The following is a 20,315-nucleotide window of genomic DNA, read 5'->3' as shown; positions in this document are numbered from 1 at the left end:
ATAATAACAATAATAATGTTTTTTAAACAGCAAATCAGCATATGAGAATGATTTCTGAAGGATCATGTGCCACTGAAGACTGGCGTAATGATGCTGAAAATTCAGCTTTGATTACAGAAACAAATTACATTTTAAAATATATTCAAATATAAAGCAGATATTTAAAATGGTAAACATATTTCACAATATTACTGCTTCTGCTGTATTTTGGATCAAATAAATGCAGGCTTGGTGAACAGAAGAGCCTTTAAAAAAAAACAAAAAAAAAACATTAAAAATCGTACTGTTCAAAAACTTTTGACTGGTAGTGTGTTATTTAAGACTGAGGGGACCAAAAGTAAAATTTTATGAATTACATTACATACTATTGAGAAATTCTCATTGATTGACCACTATCCCGAAGACTAGTGTAACGCAATCCCTTCAATATCCATTGTGAATACAGACTTGGAATGTCTGGTTATATTTTCCGTTTTCCATGCTTCAGCTATCTCAGTTTCCTCATCAGAACTGCTGAGAAGGACAGTGCACTTTCTCTTTCCTTTCCTTGTTCCTCATCTCTTTGTTTTGGTCTTTAACTCCAACAACCCCCCACTTATCTCTCTCTCTCTCTCTCTCTCTTTCCTGTCCCTTTGTTTATTCAGTTTCCCCTTTCTCACTTCCCACCCGACAACAGCTGCCTTGCTCTGATTGGCCGAGTTTCAGAAGGGGGGTGGAACCATGTGACCTGTTGTGATATTTTTCCTGCCTGCTTAGAACAGATCTCTCAGTTACAGCAGAGACAGGGACAGACACACTCTCACAGTCTTCCCGCAGTGTTAAATAACCTAGCTAAACACATTTTTATAGCATAACTCCTTCTGGATTACTATTTCCATATTGCTTTAAAAGGAAAAAACAGGAATATTTTTCTTTTCATACGTTTTCCCTCAGCCTTTTGTGCCTGAAGTGCCACCAAGGAAACAGGAACAACAGAAGAGGAGAACACAGACAGACAAATAGAAAGCAATAGATCAGCCTGAGAGAGACGGATGTGTACGGAAGATGAGTCCGGCTTTAGAAGCGCTGATGGAGGGGTGTAGATACCCGGGGAAAGGAGAAATGAAAGGAGGAGTGATGTTGGAACCGTTTGTCCATCAAGTCGGCGGCCACTCTTGTGTACTGCGGTTCGGGGAACAGACCATCTGTAAACCACTAATACCCAGAGAACACCAGTTTTACAAGAGCCTGCCACCCGAGATACGCAAATTCACACCACAGTACAAAGGTAAGTGGATACTTAACAGAACATTACCATTACAACCAATCAGCCACTTTGTTGTTAATGTGCTATTTTATGTGTGAGATAGTCTTCCTTCCTCTCTCTTGCTTTGTTTTTTCACTCTGTTCATAAAATTATACATAATATTGTTTTGAGGAATTCATATGAATGAGTTACACTGACTTGTTTTCTACAGTGCAGTGTGACTCCTATAACAAGGCCACACACACTTTCATATGCGGTAACTGATTGAATGACCCATTGAATGACATTTAAATTACGATACTTAAATGTATAGATACATACAAAGAGTTATAAGACACATACACTCTCTTACACTCTCATAACACTTTTGGACACAGATTTATGTTCATGGCATCAGATGGAATATCATGTTCAGTTCTTTTAGTCTGATATATTTAAACACACTCACACACACAGACACACTGGCATCTCTTGCGGTGTATTTGGCGGTGTCTTTGACTGGGCAAGGGTGTAGGACTAAAAAAAGCTGTCAGGCAGAGAGAGGATATGACCTATAGGAAAGAATGCGGACACACTCTCACATGCTTGTGCATACTTACAATGCTAACATGCTTGTCTTTTACACAAATATATGGCTCGGCCGTGTTTTTCTTACTCACCATAAAGCCTGACACATACTGAAAGAGACTAACCACACATGTTCTCTGACTCAGCAAGCATAAGCCAAAGTGTGTATGAGCGTTGGTGCAGAGACGTGACATCACTGCTACTGATGTCATCGTTCTAGCGTGACTGCAGAGGTTGAGGCTGCAGGGTCCTAGTGCCCGAGTCTCGCACACACATACATGTGCGTAACCATTACAGACAGGTTTCAGCAGTTAAAGCTTGTATTCTGTGCTAGGAATAATTGTTTTTAATGTTCATTCAATGTTGAAAAGGTTTTGCTGTTCTCTCTTTCTATGTCTATGTATCCCCCTGACCCAAATAACTACCCATAATCCCCTTGTGATGCTTAGTTCCATCTATGGTTATCATGAGATACCACCATAAATCAGGTCTTAGCCCACATGCGACTGTATGTATGTGCATTTTTGCTTCATGTATTGATGTGTGTTCTGAATGTACCAAATGTAAATTTCACTTTCTGTAAAGCTCAGACTATCAAGTTTTCTTTCTTGTATTTGATATCTGATGTGGGAATCTTGCAGATGAGTGATAATAAAAGCGCTCGTTGAATTGTACCCTCTTGCCTCCTTTGTTTTTTGTGTGTCTTTTTCTGCTTAGCACTAGAAGGCATGCAAAATACTCTCCCACACTCTTACATTTACATCACGCTGTTGAATATTCACTATCTACACACACTCGTTCCCTTCTCAATCCCTTTGTTTAAGTACAGTATATGCCGGATTGGGTAAGACATTTTTTAATCATCATATGATTCGTCATGTGTGAATCATATGTTGTTTATGCGTCAATACGACATCCAGTGTACTCACTGTGTCTCTTTTTCTCTGTCTCTCCCTCGTGTTCTCTCCAGGTGTGGTGTCGGTGAGTTTTGAGGAAGATGAAGAGGGGAATCTGTGTTTGATAGCATACCCGCTACACAGCGATCCAGCTGATTTGGATAACAAAGAGCCCTCTGCTGATGGCGAGCCCAAGAATAAGCTTGTTAAGTGGGGGAAAAAGAAACCATCAGGCCTGTTACCAGAAAACGAAAGAGTCAGACAAAGCCGAAAAGAGGACAAAGGCAAAAGGTAAGGGAGGACGTGTGGTTGTTAAACTGTTCGAAAGTATGGGGTCAATAAGATATGTTTGTAAAGAAATGTATACTTTTAATTAGCAATTATGCATTAAATTAATTTAAAAAAAATATCAGTGAAAACCTTTACATTTTAAAAAAACGTACCATGGTTTCCACAAAATTTTAGGAAGAAAATAAAATATTGTTTCTCGAGCAGCAAGTCTGTTTATTAGAATGATTTGTGAAGGATCATGACACTCAAGACTCAAAAATTCAGCTTTGCTGTCACAGGAATAAATTACATTTTAAAATATATTGAAATGGAAAGGAGTTATTTTTAAATTGTAATAATATTTCAGTTTTTACTGTAATTTTTGATCAAATAAATGCAGCCCTGGTGAGCAAAAAAGCACATTTTTTACACAGTTTTACAGACCCCAAACCTTTGAACAGTTACATCCACATTCTTATCGTATAATTCAAAAGCTGGCACACTCACATGCACGTGATTGAATTTGTTAACTCTTCCTCTTCTGATCTTTAGTAATCGGGATGATAAGGCAGAGGTTTTATACTACAGTTTGGAGAAAGAAAATGTGGTTCCACAGATCAAACACAACCCTTGGAGTCTGCAGTGTCACCAGCAACACCTACAGAGGATGAAGGAGAACTCCAAACACAGAAACCAACACAGTATCCTTTTTAACAAGCTTATAAATGAGCACTGTAGCTTTAAAAATCTTGTTGGCAGGCATGTTTATATAATCAGATATTCAGTTTTGTAGTATTTCTTCCTTGACCCATAACCCCTCTCAGAATTTATTCTGCTGGAGAATCTAACATGGCGGTACAGGGTTCCATGCGTTCTTGATCTGAAGATGGGAACACGTCAACATGGGGACGATGCCTCTGAGGAGAAGAAAGCAAATCAGATTCGCAAATGCCAACAAAGTACTTCCTCTTCAATTGGGGTACGCCTCTGTGGCATGCAGGTAACTACACATCTTTTAAATACAGTTCATGTCAAAAGTATACATACACCTTGTGGAATCTGCAAAATGTTAATTGTTTGACCAAAAGAAGAGGGATCATACAATGTTATTTTTTATTTTTTATTTAGTACTGACCTGGATAAGATATATTACACACAAAAGATATTTACATACAGCCCACAAGAGAAAATAATAAATGAATTTATAAAAATGTTCAAAAGTTTACATACACTTGATTCTTGTAACTAATTCTAATTAGTTAATTCTAAGTAACTAAATGATACACAGCTGTGTTTTTTTTTGTTTAGTGATAGTTGTTCATGAGTCCCTTGTTTGTCCTAAACAGTTAAACTGCCTGCTGTTCTTCAGAAAAATCCTTCAGGTCCCAAAAATTCTTTGGTTTTTCAGCATTTTGTGTATTTGAACCCTTTCCAACAATGACTGTATGATTTTGAGATCCATCTTTTCACACTGAGGACAACCGAGGGACTCATATGCAACTATTACAGAAGGTTTAAACGCTCACTGATGCTTCAGAAGGAAACATGATGTATTAAGAACTGGGGGGGTGAAAACTTTTCAACGTGTACATTTTTCTTATTTTGCCTAAATATCATAGATTTGTTTTGTTTTTTTCATTTAGTACTGCCCTTTAGAAGCTACAGAAGGTATTTACCCATTTCCCAGAAGACAAAATAAGTCAAATTTACCCTGATTTTCAGATTCAAAACATTTTCTTAATGCATCGTTTCCTTCTGAAGCATCAGCGAGTCCCTCAGTTGTCCTCAGTGTGAAAAAAAGGATCTCAAAATCATTGTTGGAAAGGGTTCAAATACACAAAAATGCTGAAAAACCAAAGAATTTGTGGGACCTGAAGGATTGATCAGGACAAACAAGCGACTCATGAACAACTATCACTTCAGAATCATTAACAACATAGTATTAAGAATCAAGTGTATGTAAACTTTTGAACTGTGTCATTTATATAAGTGCGACTATTATTTTCTCTATATGTAAATGTCTTTTATGTGAAATATCTTATTCAGGTCAATACTAATTAAAAAATAACATGCATTTTGTATGATCTCTCTTATTTTGGTAAAATAATGAACATTTTGCAGATTCTGCAAGGTGTATGTAAACTTGTATGTCCTTGTGTTAGTGATTAGTACAACCCTAAATCTAATTCCGCTCTGTATTTCTCCTAACAGGTGTATCACAGCGCTACAGGGCAGCTGATATTCATGAACAAGTATCACGGGCGTAAGCTAAGTCTGGCCGGCTTCAAAGAGGCGCTGTGCCAGTTCTTCAGCGACGGCCGAGTTCTGCGCAGAGAACTTCTGACCCCAGTGCTGCAAAGACTTAGAGAGATGAGAGCAGTGCTGGAGGCATGTGAGAGCTATCGTTTCTTCTCCTCCTCTCTTCTCATCATCTACGACGGTGCTCCACCCCCCGCCCCATCCAGATCCCGGCCGTCTCGTGGAGGAGAGGAGGAAGATGAAGAGGATGATGATGAAGATGAGGACGATGATGAGGAAGGAGCCTACGGAGGACGTCGAGATCACTCCAGCAGCGCTTCGCCAATGGTCGACGTCCGGATGATCGATTTCGCCCACACGACGTGTCGTGATTATGGAGAAGACGGCATCGTTCATGAAGGTGGAGACAGTGGCTACATCTTCGGCCTGCAGAATCTTATCAGCATTCTGTCCCAGCTTGAAGAGCACAGCAACGACTAAACGCTCTTGTGCGACATCTTACTGTGCATTTGCCATGCCAAGGCATAACCGTGGACATCCTGACCATGCCATCAGGGTTTAAAGTTCACGCTTAGCTCGCCCTGCTATGCTTTTCATAGCCCTTGCGGGGAGCCATCACGTAGGTGAGGGTCAAAGGAATATCCTGAATTCCCAGAAACCCTCCGGAGCTGAAGGGACTGAACTCTTGTAATTTCTCACTGAGGTGAAGAAGTGCGGTCCCTCGCCATGCCTGTTGTTTTCGCTCACCCCGAATCACAGATGGGCGGCGGTAGATGAGTTTCTGTGACATCTCATCTGCTTGTGTATCTTTATTTGTTCTCCTCATCTATGAAAGATAAGGGAAATAAGCTGATGCTTACATTAAAAGAGACGTTTATACAAAGACATTTGCAAAATATGATGTTCTACACACCTTTTGAAAAGAGGTGGGTTTGTAGCAACGGTAGCACAATCATAAAATGATATGACAAGCAACTAAGCAACATACATGAAGGTGCTTTAGAAACACTAGGACCCTGCAGGACTCAAGGGAAGAGACTTTGCTCTTGTAGGGAATAATACGTGTGTGGAAAAGGGAATCCTTTCCACATTCCTGATCATAAAAGACTTTTTCACTTGGACATTTTAATATATTTCATTGACTTGGATCCTCTTCATTCCATAGCCACGTGTTGAAGATTAGTATCCTCACTCCAGAGACTTTAAAGAGAACCCTATTTATTTATAAGAATATTTCTATCAAATGTGAATGGATATGTGACATTCCATCCTAGTTCTACCCTATGATGTAAGTGATATAGGTAGAGAAATGATTTTTATGTCATGGTTTTCTCTGTTTTTGACAACATGAAACAAAATAAAAAGAAATGTTTTGTTGTGGTACATTTTGAAGCTTGTTATTTCACTGTGTGGTTTTTCTTCGCAAAAAAAAAAAAAACAGATTATAGCATGAGTACAATATGTCCTTTTTGATACTAGACAAGTACCAAAAGCCAACTAATATTAGCACTCCGGTTAGCGCATGTGTTTGTTTACTTGAAACAAATATCCATGCAGCAAGTCCTCCAAAGGCAGATTAAATTCAGTCGAAGTCTATGACTACCAATGTGTAAACAGCAGTGTACTTGTACAGTTGGTTCAGACCCTGGTCTGTGTACATGGTTCAAATGCATGCTCTTAATTCAAGATATAATGAAGCGAAGGCCTTTCTAAACTATAAATAACCCACATCACTTTCATTTGTCAAAGGACACTGGATTCGGACACCAGATGTACAGCTCACAGCTGCTTTGACCGAGCCCCAGCAGGCATATTACGGATTTGCTAAACCTTTCACTAAAAGCTTTCCACAAGCACTCTCTAAGCCTGTTATTTGTGGGTGTATTTGCGCAGGAGTGTGAGGGATTTGGGCTAGATTGTATGTTAGAACTATGTACATGCAGACTGTAGTGGCTTGTTTGTGTGTTTCTTCATGTGAGCTCTTTTAAGTACGAATGTTGTGTATGATGTGAAATAGTGTGTTTTACAGGTCATTCGCTGTATATGTTTGTCCTCTCGTGTCCTTAGCGCAGTCCGTGATTGTCTCAGCTGTTTAGCACTCACATTCCCAAGTAAAGCTCTGGATTACATTCTAAATGCCGGAAAACTACTCGTAAGAGGGAAATACTATCGCCACGTTCTGAATCGGGTCAGCTTGTGAACGCATTCCGGAAGAGAGCAATTGGTTTGAAATGTAAAATTGTTACCAGGTAACAAACACTGAGTGGAAAATATACATGGAATGCTGTACAAGAGTCATCCAAACAGAGCACAGATGGAAGACGCCAAATAGTTTGCAAGTAGTCATGATTGCTACATTTCCCCTCGAGACAGGAAACGTCTGATTAGATGACGTGGAATGCTTTAAATAGCACAGTTCACTTTTCTTCCACATTCATGTATATATGTTTTTCTTCAGAAATGTGGTGGTTGAAAACCTTTGGACTTTTTTTACAATTTTGCTTTATGGGAATTACGCACCTTCAGTAGGCCTATATTTTAATGTAGTTGTAATAGCTGGCATTAGGGGCTAATATCATTGTGGCCTTGACTAAAGTTTTGTTTGAATGAATATCGTCTTTTTACAGCTGCCATGATATCCTCGTTCCTCAACTGTTGCTGTGAGCATGGGTTTTGTGATAATGATGGATTACTATGGCAACCATCTCTGTATCTTTAGCTAGATGCATAATGGGATTGGGGAAAAGGTAGTTGTCCCAAAAACCTAGAAATCTTTTTGGGGGCATAAATACACTAAAAGATAGAGGCCATATCTTCACTGTTATGTAATGCTGATATGCATAGAGTAGCGTTTATATTTGTAGCGAAGATACAAGGGCTTTGGTTTGATTTAACAAGATATTTTGTTTTTGAAATAAGTCTAATGCTCACCAAGGCTGCATTTGTATGATATAAAATACAATAAAATCAATTTGGTTACAGTATTTAAACAATAAACAATGTCTTACCGAAATCCGTATCCAGTCTCGTGTAATCGTTCAAACAGTGTTTCAACCGCGCGAAGACGTCAATGTAGCAGTTTGTAAACAATGGCTACGTTCACATTCCAAGAATGCGGTTGTGAGTTCGGTTATAGAATGCGGTTGTCACACCCGTAAATAAACGTACTGCGTGTGAACGTAACCGTATTAAAGACTTAAATACAGGACTGACAACCATATTATGCTGCTGTGTGAACGTGGCTAATATGTCATGTAAGGTCACATTTACCTCAGAAAAAAACATTAGGTGACCATAATCTCGGTAGTCAGCTAGAAAAATGATCTCTAGAGATGAGCATGCTATATATATGCACCATATTACATATTAATTGTAATTTTAGGCCTGCTGTTCTTCAGTGTTTAATCTGTTTAAATAAATCCGTTTTTTATGAAAGCCACCATTTAAAGGTTTATATTTAAAAAAAAAAAAAAAAAATGAATTAGAGTAGAAATATAATTAGCCTATGTAATTGTACCTTTATTATGAGTCCATAAAAACTTCACTGAGTGTCATTTAAGCATTTGTAAATAAATCAGGTAATTTTAACCTTCAATATTATAGTAATGTAGTACTTGCGGACTCTCATGTATATTTTTCAGCAATGGATGTGATTTTTTTCTTCCAAATTTCCTTTTTCTGAGGAAATTTGGTATGTGCTGTATCTGATATATCCGAAATAATCGATTAAATCAATTTGAATTGGAAATCATATCGAATCACAAGCTTGTGAATCAGAATCGAATCAAATCATGAAATTTGTGTCAAAACCCAGCCCTATAGTAATTTATTCCTGTGATGGCAGCACTGACTTTTCAGCAGCCATTATTTCAGTCTTCAGTGTTACATGATCCTTCAGAAATTATTATAACATGACTGAAATATAAATAAAAACACACATTTCACAGCTCTTACCTCAAGGGCAGTTAAGAGAGACCAAGGGCTATCGAAGGGAGTTAAAAACCCCTAAAAGTCCTTATGATGCATGAAAAATAATATTTCACAATTTGAATGGAATGCATAAATAATGACATAATTTTTGGGTGTATTCCTTTAACTGACATCATGAAACCTTATTAGGCTGAAATATGAGTTGTACGTGGGGTCAGACATGCAACCGTTTCCTCTTACAATCATTCTTTTGGGACCTTGTTATGTGTTATCACAAAGCTTACACAACACGTTCATCTTCTGATTATCTAATTAATTAGGTTGTCCATTCTTATCAACAAGGCAGCAGAAACAATGAAGCAGTTTTAATTTAGCAACATGTCCATCCCACACACTCCCATTTTCTGTTCCCCATATAAGGTTGTATTTTTAATAGATACTTATAAGACAGTTTTGAAGAAAGTACCTACACACTTTATTCACAGTAACAGTACATTTAGCTGGACACTCTAAAGGTAATGATTAAACAGGGCACAGAACAGTATGCAGGTGTGCATTTCTTACATCCACTCCACTAATGTGAATAAAAGAATAAAAAGGCATAAAGATAGAATGATAACATGAGAGTGATGAATAAAATAGAAGGGAGGCAAAGATATAAGGTTGGTAGTGAGAAGAATGACAGCATAGAGCAAAAGAGAGAAAGTTGTTTAACCTGGCAGTGATAATGAACATTCAGTTCGGCCGGTCAAAGTTCTTTGAACTGCTGACAAATATTATGGGCAAAGTATACATTGCCAACAGGGCAGAGAACAAACATATGCATATTAGTTTACTAATGTGGTCTGATGTCACTTCACCCTAAATAGCATGTTTGAGATTGAGCTTGTTTAGGATGGTATCTTAATTACATAATGTGTATAAATGAATCTTTTTACACTATTTAAAGTAAACTATGACATGCAGGTGTGATTTATGACTAACATAATTCACAATCTCAGAATGACGTTCAAATTTTCCACTAATGAATCATCACAAACAACAAGTCCCACAGAGACTGCAGTGTGCGTGTCATGTAAAACAACAGAGACAGCGGTAGCCTATAATCTGGAATAATCTAGTATAATCCGAATCTGTTTACTCACAGCAATGTTCTAAGTAGAATTTGTGTCAAAAAACAATTGTGGTTTTCATATTACTTATTAATTTTATCTGACTATAGAAACACATGATATTAAGTACATAGAGTACATTGTGTTTTCAGAATCTTCTTTGTGTGTCTATACATTAATATATGTATAGGTTTGTAGGTGTTTACTGGATCCTATTATACAGCCGTGGCCAAAAATATTGGCACCCCTGCAATTGTCAGAAAATGCAATTCTCTCAGAAAATTGTTCCAATTGCGAATGTTTTGGTATTCACGTGCTTATTGTTTTTGTTTGCACTGCAACAACACCAAAAAACAGAGAAGAGAAGTCAAAATTGGTGAAATTTCACACATAACTCAAAAACGGACTGGACAAAATTACTGGCACCTTGTCAAAATTGTAAGAAATAATTGCTTTTCAAGCATGTGATGCTCCTGTGATTTGTATTTAGACACACCTGTGGCAAGTAACAGGTGTGGGCAACATAGTAATCACACTTGCAACCAGTTAAAATGGAGAAAAGCTGACTCAACCTTTTTGTTGTGTTTCACACTGAGCATGGAAAAAAGAAAGAAGTGTAAAGAGTTGTCTGTGGATTTGAGAGAAAAGATGAAGATCTTAATGTTCCTGTGTCCACTGTGCACAATATTATCAAGAGGTTTACAGCCCATGACACTGTAGCTAACCTCCCTGGACGTGGACGGAAGAGCAAAATTAATGAAAAATTACACCGAAGGATTGTTCAAATGGTGGATAAACCCCGATTAACTTCGAAACAAATTCAAGCTGATCTGCAGACACAGAGTACAACAGTGTCAGCTCGCACTATCCGTCGCCGTCTGAATGAAAAGGGACGCTATGGTAGGAGACCCAGGAGCATACCACTGCTGACACAAAGGCATAAAAAAGCAAGACAGACTGGAGTTTGCCAAAACTTTTGTGACAAAACCACAGTCCTTCTGGGAGAACGTACTGTGGACAGATGAGACAAAAGTAGAGCTTTTTGGTAAAGGACATCATGGCACTTTTTACAGAAAAAGAAATGAGGCCTTCAAAGAAAAGAACACAGTCCCTACAGTCAAACATGGTGGAGGTTCAAAGATGTTTTGGGGTTGCTTTGCTGCTTCTGGCACTGGATGCCTTCACTGTGTGAACAGTATCTTCAAATCTGATTTTTACCAAAGAATTTGGGGACAACGTAGTTGCCAGTGTCAGAAAGCTGCATCTCCACCAGAGGTCATGAGTCTTCCAGCAGGACAAAGACCCGAAACACACTTCAAAAAGCACTCAGAAATGGTTACAAACAAAGCGCTGGAGAGTCCTGAAATGGCCAGCAATGAGTCCAGATCTGAATCCCACAGAACACCTCTGGAGAGATCTCAAAACAGCAGTTGGGCAAAGACATCCTTCAAATCTGAATGACCTGGAGCAGTTTGCAAAAGAAGAGTGGTCTAAAATTCCAGTAGAGAGGTGTAAGAAACTCATTCATGGTTACAGGAAGTGATTAATTTTAGTTATTTTTTCCAAAGGGGGTGCTACCAAATATGAAGTTAAGGGTGGCAATAATTTTGTCCAGTGCATTTTTTGGGTTCTGTGTGGAATTGTATCAGATTTGACTTTTCTTCTCAGTTTTTTTGTGTTTCAATGCAAAAAAAATAAACATGTAAGTACTAAAACATTCGGAACTGCAACAGTTTTCTGAGACGAGGGTTGCATTTTCTGACAGAATTGCAAGGGTGCCGATATTTTTGGCCATGACTGTACTTATAGAACTGCTTCTAACATGACACCTATGTCATCACTGTTGCTAATTATATGACATCACAACTCCCATGACATCACAATCTTCCCACGTATCTGAGAATAGTATGAGTGTGATAAACTCTAAACTGGAAGTTCTTCTTCTGAGAATAATATGGTTGTGTTGGTATGTGGCGGTCACACCCTTTCCCTCTCTGTAAAACACACACACACAATGGGAAAAAAGGGTGTGACCAACACACTACACATTCCTTAGAGAGATAGCAAGATTTACTTATAAAAATCTGTGTACATTGTATATAACTGTATTTAAATCATTCATACAAACATGGATTTTTTTTTTTAAGTGAAATGGATAACTGATTTACTCCAAAACAAAATGATCAAATATCAATATTAGCATGTTGAATAAAGTGCTGTGATGAGAATGAACTGTATTTATAGTCTTGCCTTAGTTCAAATCGATGTCTTACGTAAGTGTTGGTAGTTTGTTGTCTCACACAAGCCATGTGTTCACTATAATGTGTTATGGATAAGAGAGTCAGTTTCCAGCTGTGAGATAACGGTTAGTGTCATCATAAGTATTTTTGATGACACTATGGTCTCATGATTGTCACATAATCTAAATGCAGCGCATGGAAAGCATAAATGCCTGTCTGCCATGTAGAAGTTCAGCCTGAGATTATACTGAGAGATGACAACATCTCTCGATGACCTTTGACAGGACTGTCCAAATAATGTCTGACATTGTCTGGCAAGTTAATTAAATTTCAGTCTGACTGTAATGTGTTGTATCTGGAATGTGAACAAGTTTGAATCTGATTGTGTGAAAGAGAGAGACGAAATAGAGAGAAGGAATGCAGAAATGACAGATACATTGGCGTGTTGTCCTGTAAGGGCAAATTAAGTTACGTAATCACAATGGACAGAACTGCCCACTGTTCAACAGTCACTATCTGTGTGTGTGTGTGTGTGTGTACCGACAGCAGCGAATCTGCATTATTCGGGAAAATGCAGCCAGAAAGCAGTTTGCAGAATTGCAGTGGTTGAAATCCTCATGGCTGTTTTCAAAAATAGACAAAACCCTCTGCATCTGTGCGAGAGAGCAAATTTTCCGTGCTAAAGCACTATGTAGCATACATTTCTAGGATCAATTCCACATCAAAACACCATCCTAATCACACACAAACAGTCTATTAATCAGTAAAAGCAAATAATATTTACAACAGGCCCTGTTTTATAAAAACAAGGGTCAGAAAGTAAACATAATATGCCACGTGGGTAAGAAATAGAGAATTTTAAATGACTGTGTCAAAAAAGCACACCATATTTAATGTTTTATGTCATTAAATATATACGTAAACATGTTTTTAAAATAACATTTTAGGCCTATTATAGGTTTTGAATTGGTTTAGATTCTCTGCAGATACCAAATGCTTTAATGGTAGTAATTAGAGGCAAATATTTAGATTTTTTTTTTTATATTTCATTTGACAGGTAACAGCTTAAAAATTATGTTAACTGACAATGAACATACATGCCAAAAAAAAAAGTACTGTACCGGTAAAATGCCCCAGAAATTAATTCCGAGGGCAAATACTACCTCATAATTAAACATAACCAACTCTTGCAATGTGATGCTCAGTGAGTGAATGTCCACCCTTGAGTAATGACAAAAAATACTACACAAACATTTATTTGCTAAGAACCTGGAGCCCTCTGTTGGTTAGCGAAAGAAACTGTGGAACAAAGAAATATTAATTTAACATTTAGTTTTATCTAATGGTTCTAATAGTTTAACTATGACCCCCCCAATGGTGAACAAAAAAAAAAAAAAAAACTGTTTTTAACTGGATTTTTAAATTTTTGGAATTTAATTGGATTTGAATTAATGCAATTTAACATCAGTAAAAATAACTATGAACTATGACTCTAAGTTCTTCTAATTTGGCCTGTGGAAGTAAGTAAGGCAATATCTGCGATTAACTAAAGTTAATTGTTTTATTTATTTTAAGTAAATAAAGTAAATAAATATATAAGTAAATAAATATCACAGATAACAGCTGAAAAACAAGACTTGCTGACAGTCGATTAATTTAAGAATCTGTCCTCGCCGCTTCACTATAATCAACTGTACTAGAGCAGAATTTTATTTTACAATAAATGAAGTGGACAATAATTTATCACACACCATAGAAAATATTCAAACGTCACTAGTGGCTCATTCCATTTGCTCTCTGGATACATACATCAAAGCGTAACCTGTTTTACCCGGAAGTATATTGTGTTTATTTTATTGTTTATAGTTCCCGCTTTAATCTTTTTTCGTTAAACGTAAACCCTTTTCACTTATACCTACAACTACTCTTAATACTCTAATAAAACCTTAATAATTACTTAATAATACATGAAAATAAATACTCATAAATCATAAATATTATTTTACCCACTTTAACCTGAAGCTAAGTTAACTTTTTTATGTCTGTATTTACTTCATTTTCTTTTTTTCTTTTTTATAATCGAAGTGGCACGCTTGGAAACATTTGTAGGAAATTTACCTACAAAGCTGCACAAATAACCCACTTGGTCTATTGAATGACGTGAAACACAAGATCAACCGCGACTTGCTGTTCATCTGACGTGTAGTAGAGTCGGTGTAGTGTTGACGTGTCTCTAAAGCGCTTTCCTCCCTTCAGCTCTCTCGTTTCTCTCTTTCTCTCTCACCCGGGCGGCGAAGCGCACCGGCAGCGCTGGACTATCCGTTTACAGCTTACTGGGACTTCAGATAGTAACCGTGATTTCAGGGGACCGTCACCATGGCGAGTGAGTGCAGTGTTTTGAAACGTTTCTCGTGTGTTTAGTGGAGTTAATCAATGCGATTCCGCTGTTAAATCACACTAGAGTTCTGTTAGCATCATTAGCATGCTAGCCATTCAGCTTTCTTTGATTGAAACCTGAGTGGCTGATGTAAGATTTATTTACTTCGTATGTATTTAACGTTAGTTCTGTGTTTTACTGCAAGTAATGCATTTCAATTCCGCTTTAGTTTCTTTGTTTGGTTCATCAGTTGTTTTTCGTGTGTGAATGAACATTTGCATTGCTTTTCTGGTGGCTAATGATTGAATGCTGCGGACAGCTAGCGTTAGCTTGTTAGCTACTTTCGTAACACGTCTGCATTGTACTTTTACAAAATTGTAAACAACTATTTTAGATATTTATTGTAATGTATTTAAAAGCTAATACTGGGAGATAAACGTATTTAGTATTTTGTTGGATTGCCATACCAGAGGGAAATTGACATACTATAGAGGCTAGCAAATAATGCAAGCTGGCTAATTGAATCTAATTCTGTGTTTAACGTGATAATTGCTTGGCAGTTCATGAATACGAGTGATATAAAATTAGAGAAATTGATGTGTTATTAAATCTGAGCTCATGTGACGGAGTATTAAAGGTCGTAAATATGAGTTTTAGCCCATCGGTTTAATGATGACGACGCTTTAGATTGGGTACTGTTGTCTTAAGTAGCTCAATACGGGATTTGGGAAGAAAGGGATTTTTTTTGTGTGTGTGTTTACTAAACCTCAGTTTTCTCCTCATATTGAGGTGATAAGATACAATGAAGGAATATGGTTTAGTACATGTTTTGTTGCATTGTGATATTGTCATTTGTTTTATTTTGTAGCACCAAATGTTGCATTTCACCTTAACATTTAACATTTCTTCTTTTTTATTTCCAGTTAAGTTCTTGGAGGTTATAAAACCATTTTGTGCAGTTTTGCCAGAAATACAGAAACCGGAAAGAAAGGTATAACATTGTACACATATGTCATGTTATATTTTTTACTAGTTTATTCACAGACCTGCATTTTAAATTCATAATTATGTTTGTTTTTCAGATTCAGTTCAGAGAAAAAGTACTATGGACTGCCATCACGTTGTTCATCTTTCTTGTTTGCTGTCAGGTAAGCTTGATTTTTTTTTTTTTTTTTAAATGTACACCAATCAAACGTTTTTGAACAGTAAGATTTTTAATGTTTTTTTTTTTTTTTAAAGTCTCTTCTGTTCACCAAGCCTGCGTTTATTTGATTCAAAATACAGCAGATGCAGTAATATTGTGATATATTTTTACAGTTTAAAATAACTGCTTTGTATTTGAATATATTGTAAAATGTAATTTATTACTGGGATTAAAGCTACATTTTCAGCATCATTACTCCAGTCTTCAGTGTCTCATGATTTTTCAGAAATCATTCTAATATGCTGATTTGCTGTTCAAGAAACCTTTTTTTATCATCATTATTATCAATGTTGAAAGCAAGTAATTTGATGAATAGAAATATCCAAAGACAAGCATTTATCTGAAATAAAAAGCTCTTGTAACATTATATACAATACCAGCTTGTAGTCAAGATTTTTATTTCAGATAAATGCTATTCTTCTGAACTTTCTATTCATCCAAGAAACGTGAAAGAATTCTACTCACGTGTTTTCAACATAATAATAATAAATGTTTTTTGAGCAGCAAATCAGAATATTAGAATGATTTCTGTAGGATCATGTGACTGGAGTAATGATCCTAAAATTCAGCTTTGAAATCACATGAATGAATTACATTTTAAAATATTTTCAATTTGGTAACAGTCATTTTTAAATATTAAAATATTTCAGAATTTTGCTGTTTTTGCTGTGTTTTGGATCAAATAAATGCAGGCTTGGTGAGCAGAATGTCTTTAAAAAAAACGTTAAAAATCTTGCTGGTCAAAAACTTTTGCTTGGTAGTGTACGAAAATAGCACTTGCGTGTGCTTTAGTGCTCTAGTTAGGTTCAGTGTATAAAAATGAGGTTAAGAGCTTGTGTTATGTGTCTCTTCCTCTCTCAGATCCCACTGTTTGGGATCATGTCTTCAGACTCCGCAGATCCATTCTACTGGATGAGAGTCATCTTGGCATCCAACAGAGGTAAGTCTTTTTCTGTACATGAAAGACTATTATTTTTATAGGAATCATAGTTAGTTTATTGAAGCAGGTAATATATACTGTCATCCAAAAGTTTACTAATGACTGTATTTTTCAGGTACTCTGATGGAGTTGGGTATCTCTCCCATTGTGACCTCTGGTCTGATCATGCAGCTGCTGGCTGGAGCTAAAATCATTGAGGTTGGAGACACACCGAAAGACAGAGCGCTTTTCAATGGAGCACAGAAATGTAATTTTTTGTTGTTTTGAGTGTATTGCATGTACATGTAATTAAATAGTATTAAATAGTTTTAGATTAGTTATTATAATTACCATGTTGATGGCAATTCCTTTTATTTTTTCAGTGTTTGGTATGATCATCACCATTGGCCAGGCTATTGTGTACGTCATGACTGGAATGTATGGAGACCCTTCAGAGATGGGTGCTGGCATCTGTCTGCTGATCATCATTCAGGTAAGAGAGCACGCACACACGTGTATTTTGTGTTTAGAGAGTTTGTAAATGAGAAAGAGATGTAATTACATTTGTGTGCTCTTCTTGTAGTTGTTTGTGGCCGGTCTGATCGTGTTGCTGCTGGATGAGTTGCTGCAGAAAGGTTATGGTTTGGGCTCTGGTATCTCTCTCTTCATCGCCACCAACATCTGTGAGACAATCGTATGGAAAGCGTTCAGCCCAACCACAGTCAACACAGGCAGAGGTATGCCTTCAGAACATCAGCAGCTCCTTTTAAAACCATATTTTTGTAGTGATGTTGACTGAATTTTGCTTGTGTATGTACAGGTACTGAATTTGAGGGAGCCATTATTGCTCTGTTCCACCTGTTGGCCACTCGTACCGATAAAGTGCGAGCACTGAGGGAAGCCTTCTACAGACAGAACCTGCCCAACCTCATGAACCTCATTGCTACAGTCTTCGTCTTTGCAGTGGTCATATACTTCCAGGTCAGTTATCCATAATACTGTAATATGCAAGACTTATATGTAATGAGTTGATGCTAAGATGTAATTGCTTAACTGAAATTAAAAATTGGTTTAAATTTTGTTTTCCACAGGGCTTCAGAGTTGACCTGCCCATCAAGTCTGCACGTTACCGTGGCCAGTACAACACATATCCCATCAAGCTGTTCTACACCTCCAACATTCCCATCATCCTGCAGTCTGCTCTGGTTTCTAACCTGTACGTCATCTCTCAGATGCTCTCCACTCGCTTCAGTGGCAATTTCCTGGTCAACCTCCTGGGGACTTGGTCTGTAAGTGTCACCAGTGCTTGTATCCTTATCTTGTTTTATAGCATACAGTCCAAAAACCAAATAGAACTAGGCAGAAGAGATTGAAAACTCTACTAATACCACTTTTTATTTTGTCGATATTGTAGGATACCTCGTCTGGAGGTCCAGCTCGCGCCTACCCTGTAGGCGGTCTGTGTTACTATCTGTCTCCTCCGGAGTCATTTGGTTCTGTGCTTGACGACCCAGTCCATGCAGTGATTTACATTGTGTTCATGCTGGGATCTTGTGCCTTCTTTTCTAAGACCTGGATTGAAGTTTCCGGATCATCTGCCAAAGATGTAAGTTACTAGTTTTTGCTCATTTATCAGTGTTGTTTTTGGATATTCGATATTAATCTGTATGTGTGTTTTTAGGTGGCCAAGCAGCTGAAAGAACAGCAGATGGTGATGAGAGGACACAGAGAGACCTCCATGGTTCATGAACTCAACAGGTGAGTTACAAACACATTAGGTTTTTAAATACTTGCTTTTTAGGATCTTCAATAACCTTACACTTTCTTTCTGTTATTCAGGTACATCCCCACAGCGGCTGCATTTGGTGGACTTTGTATTGGAGGCCTTTCAGTGATGGCTGACTTCCTGGGTGCCATCGGCTCTGGAACAGGAATCCTATTGGCTGTTACCATCATCTATCAGTACTTTGAAATATTTGTTAAGGAACAGAGTGAAGTTGGCAGCATGGGAGCGCTACTCTTCTAAACAAGGACACTCACAAGTCACACACACATACTTGCTGACACCTTATAAACACTTTTATTATTTTTATGATTGTTGTCGTTTTATTTTTTATTTCGGTGCGTTTAGAACATTTAAAATGGTCTGTCACGAATGCTGTCTTGGGAGAGCGTGTTCTTAGTCCCTAGTTGCGGCTGAGCACGTTCTCCTATTTGTCAGAAGTGGCAAAACGTTTCTAAAATTCAGTGATTAAGCTGAACTTCAGTGGTGGGACGGTAAAGATGGACTCTGTGAGCTCTGACTAGGAATATTCAGGAGTTCTCCCTTCTCATTTTGTCCTTCCTGCATCTCTATGTGTCACTGAATCCCTTCATTCACCCTATGTTTATTTCCTGTTTGATCCTAGTCATGCCAGGTTAAAAGGATTTTCCAGAAAGTATTGCTAATGTTGAGTGAACTGAATTACTCGACACTGCCAAGTTTGTCTCCACACACAAACTGTTTCTGCTACATCTCAGTTTTGCAGCTGACAGGCCCCCCCCTCCCCCAAATAATAGCTGTTTATGTGATTTAGTTAGGGCAGTAGATATGAAAACCAAACAGAGTCGTCCCAGAATAGCTTGTCAGTTCTAAACAAGGCAACATTACAACAGGTGAAATGCAACATACAGTGTGGCACCAATGGTGTGGTTTTTTTGTGTGTGTGTGTACTTATTTACGCTGGAATCCTTTTGTACAGAATACATCTGACACAGTATGCTTCAAGGATTTTCTGTTTTTGAAAGTACTTGTCTGTAGTGACAGCTTAGAGGCAGACAGAACTTGTTACACCTGAAGTCTGTTTACTTTCAAAATTAAGCCCTTTTTACTGTATCATTGGGTGTCTGTATATATGACATTTAATGCAGTGTGCAACCATGTAAAATAAATCCTTCCTTTTTTTTTTTTTTTTTTTTTTTTTTTTTTTGACTATGTAAAAAGAAATGTTCCGAACAAATATATTCAGCAGAGTCTGATCATTCTCAATAAAAACTCATTTTTTGGGAGACAAGATTGTGTTTTATTTGTGAGCGTGACTTACTGGACCTTTAATAATGGAGACTATAAAACAATCTTTTTGTGTGAATGTAAACATGGCTCAGTCTCTCTCCTTTTACAGATGACATGCTAAAATTTGAGTTGTTATACAGATTTCTAAAAAAACACCAGCAGTACTTAATAAGTCCTCTGAATTATGTTAGCTATGTTATCTACAAAGGAAATGCCATATTTCAGAAAACTCGTGTATAATAC

The 20,315-nt window shown here is 37.4% G+C and overlaps 2 protein-coding genes across 2 annotated transcripts; both read left to right on the top strand.

The window, feature by feature from the left end:
* Positions 1–757: 757 nt before the first annotated feature.
* On the top strand, positions 758–6,630 carry ip6k2b (inositol hexakisphosphate kinase 2b). The gene is made up of 5 exons (XM_051112461.1): positions 758–1,267; positions 2,784–3,000; positions 3,532–3,680; positions 3,804–3,979; positions 5,191–6,630. The coding sequence occupies exons 1-5, from the start codon at positions 1,045–1,047 to the stop codon at positions 5,716–5,718; spliced, it is 1,293 nt and encodes a 430-aa protein (XP_050968418.1). The 5' UTR covers positions 758–1,044; the 3' UTR covers positions 5,719–6,630.
* An 8,110-nt stretch (positions 6,631–14,740) lies between these two features.
* sec61a1 (SEC61 translocon subunit alpha 1) lies at positions 14,741–20,073 on the top strand. Its single transcript, XM_051112459.1, has 12 exons — positions 14,741–14,903; positions 15,821–15,888; positions 15,980–16,045; positions 16,963–17,041; positions 17,157–17,288; positions 17,404–17,513; positions 17,604–17,757; positions 17,841–18,001; positions 18,112–18,309; positions 18,435–18,626; positions 18,702–18,778; positions 18,860–20,073. The coding sequence occupies exons 1-12, from the start codon at positions 14,897–14,899 to the stop codon at positions 19,044–19,046; spliced, it is 1,431 nt and encodes a 476-aa protein (XP_050968416.1). The 5' UTR covers positions 14,741–14,896; the 3' UTR covers positions 19,047–20,073.
* Positions 20,074–20,315: the final 242 nt, after the last annotated feature.

Source organism: Labeo rohita, chromosome 6 (genome assembly GCF_022985175.1).
Source record: "Labeo rohita strain BAU-BD-2019 chromosome 6, IGBB_LRoh.1.0, whole genome shotgun sequence".
NCBI lineage: Eukaryota > Metazoa > Chordata > Actinopteri > Cypriniformes > Cyprinidae > Labeo > Labeo rohita.
This window is presented reverse-complemented; position numbering and strand designations above follow the sequence as displayed.

Bases quoted from the DNA above. Each gene is read 5' to 3' on its own strand.
- ip6k2b (XM_051112461.1), top strand. From the start codon at position 1,045: ATGAGTCCGGCTTTAGAAGCGCTGATGGAGGGGTGTAGATACCCGGGG. The intron at 3,001-3,531 runs GTAAGGGAGGAC...TCTGATCTTTAG, and splicing joins AAAGAGGACAAAGGCAAAAG to TAATCGGGATGATAAGGCAG. The intron at 3,681-3,803 runs GTATCCTTTTTA...AACCCCTCTCAG, and splicing joins CAAACACAGAAACCAACACA to AATTTATTCTGCTGGAGAAT.
- sec61a1 (XM_051112459.1), top strand. The intron at 15,889-15,979 runs GTATAACATTGT...TTTGTTTTTCAG, and splicing joins TACAGAAACCGGAAAGAAAG to ATTCAGTTCAGAGAAAAAGT. The intron at 17,758-17,840 runs GTATGCCTTCAG...GTGTATGTACAG, and splicing joins CACAGTCAACACAGGCAGAG to GTACTGAATTTGAGGGAGCC.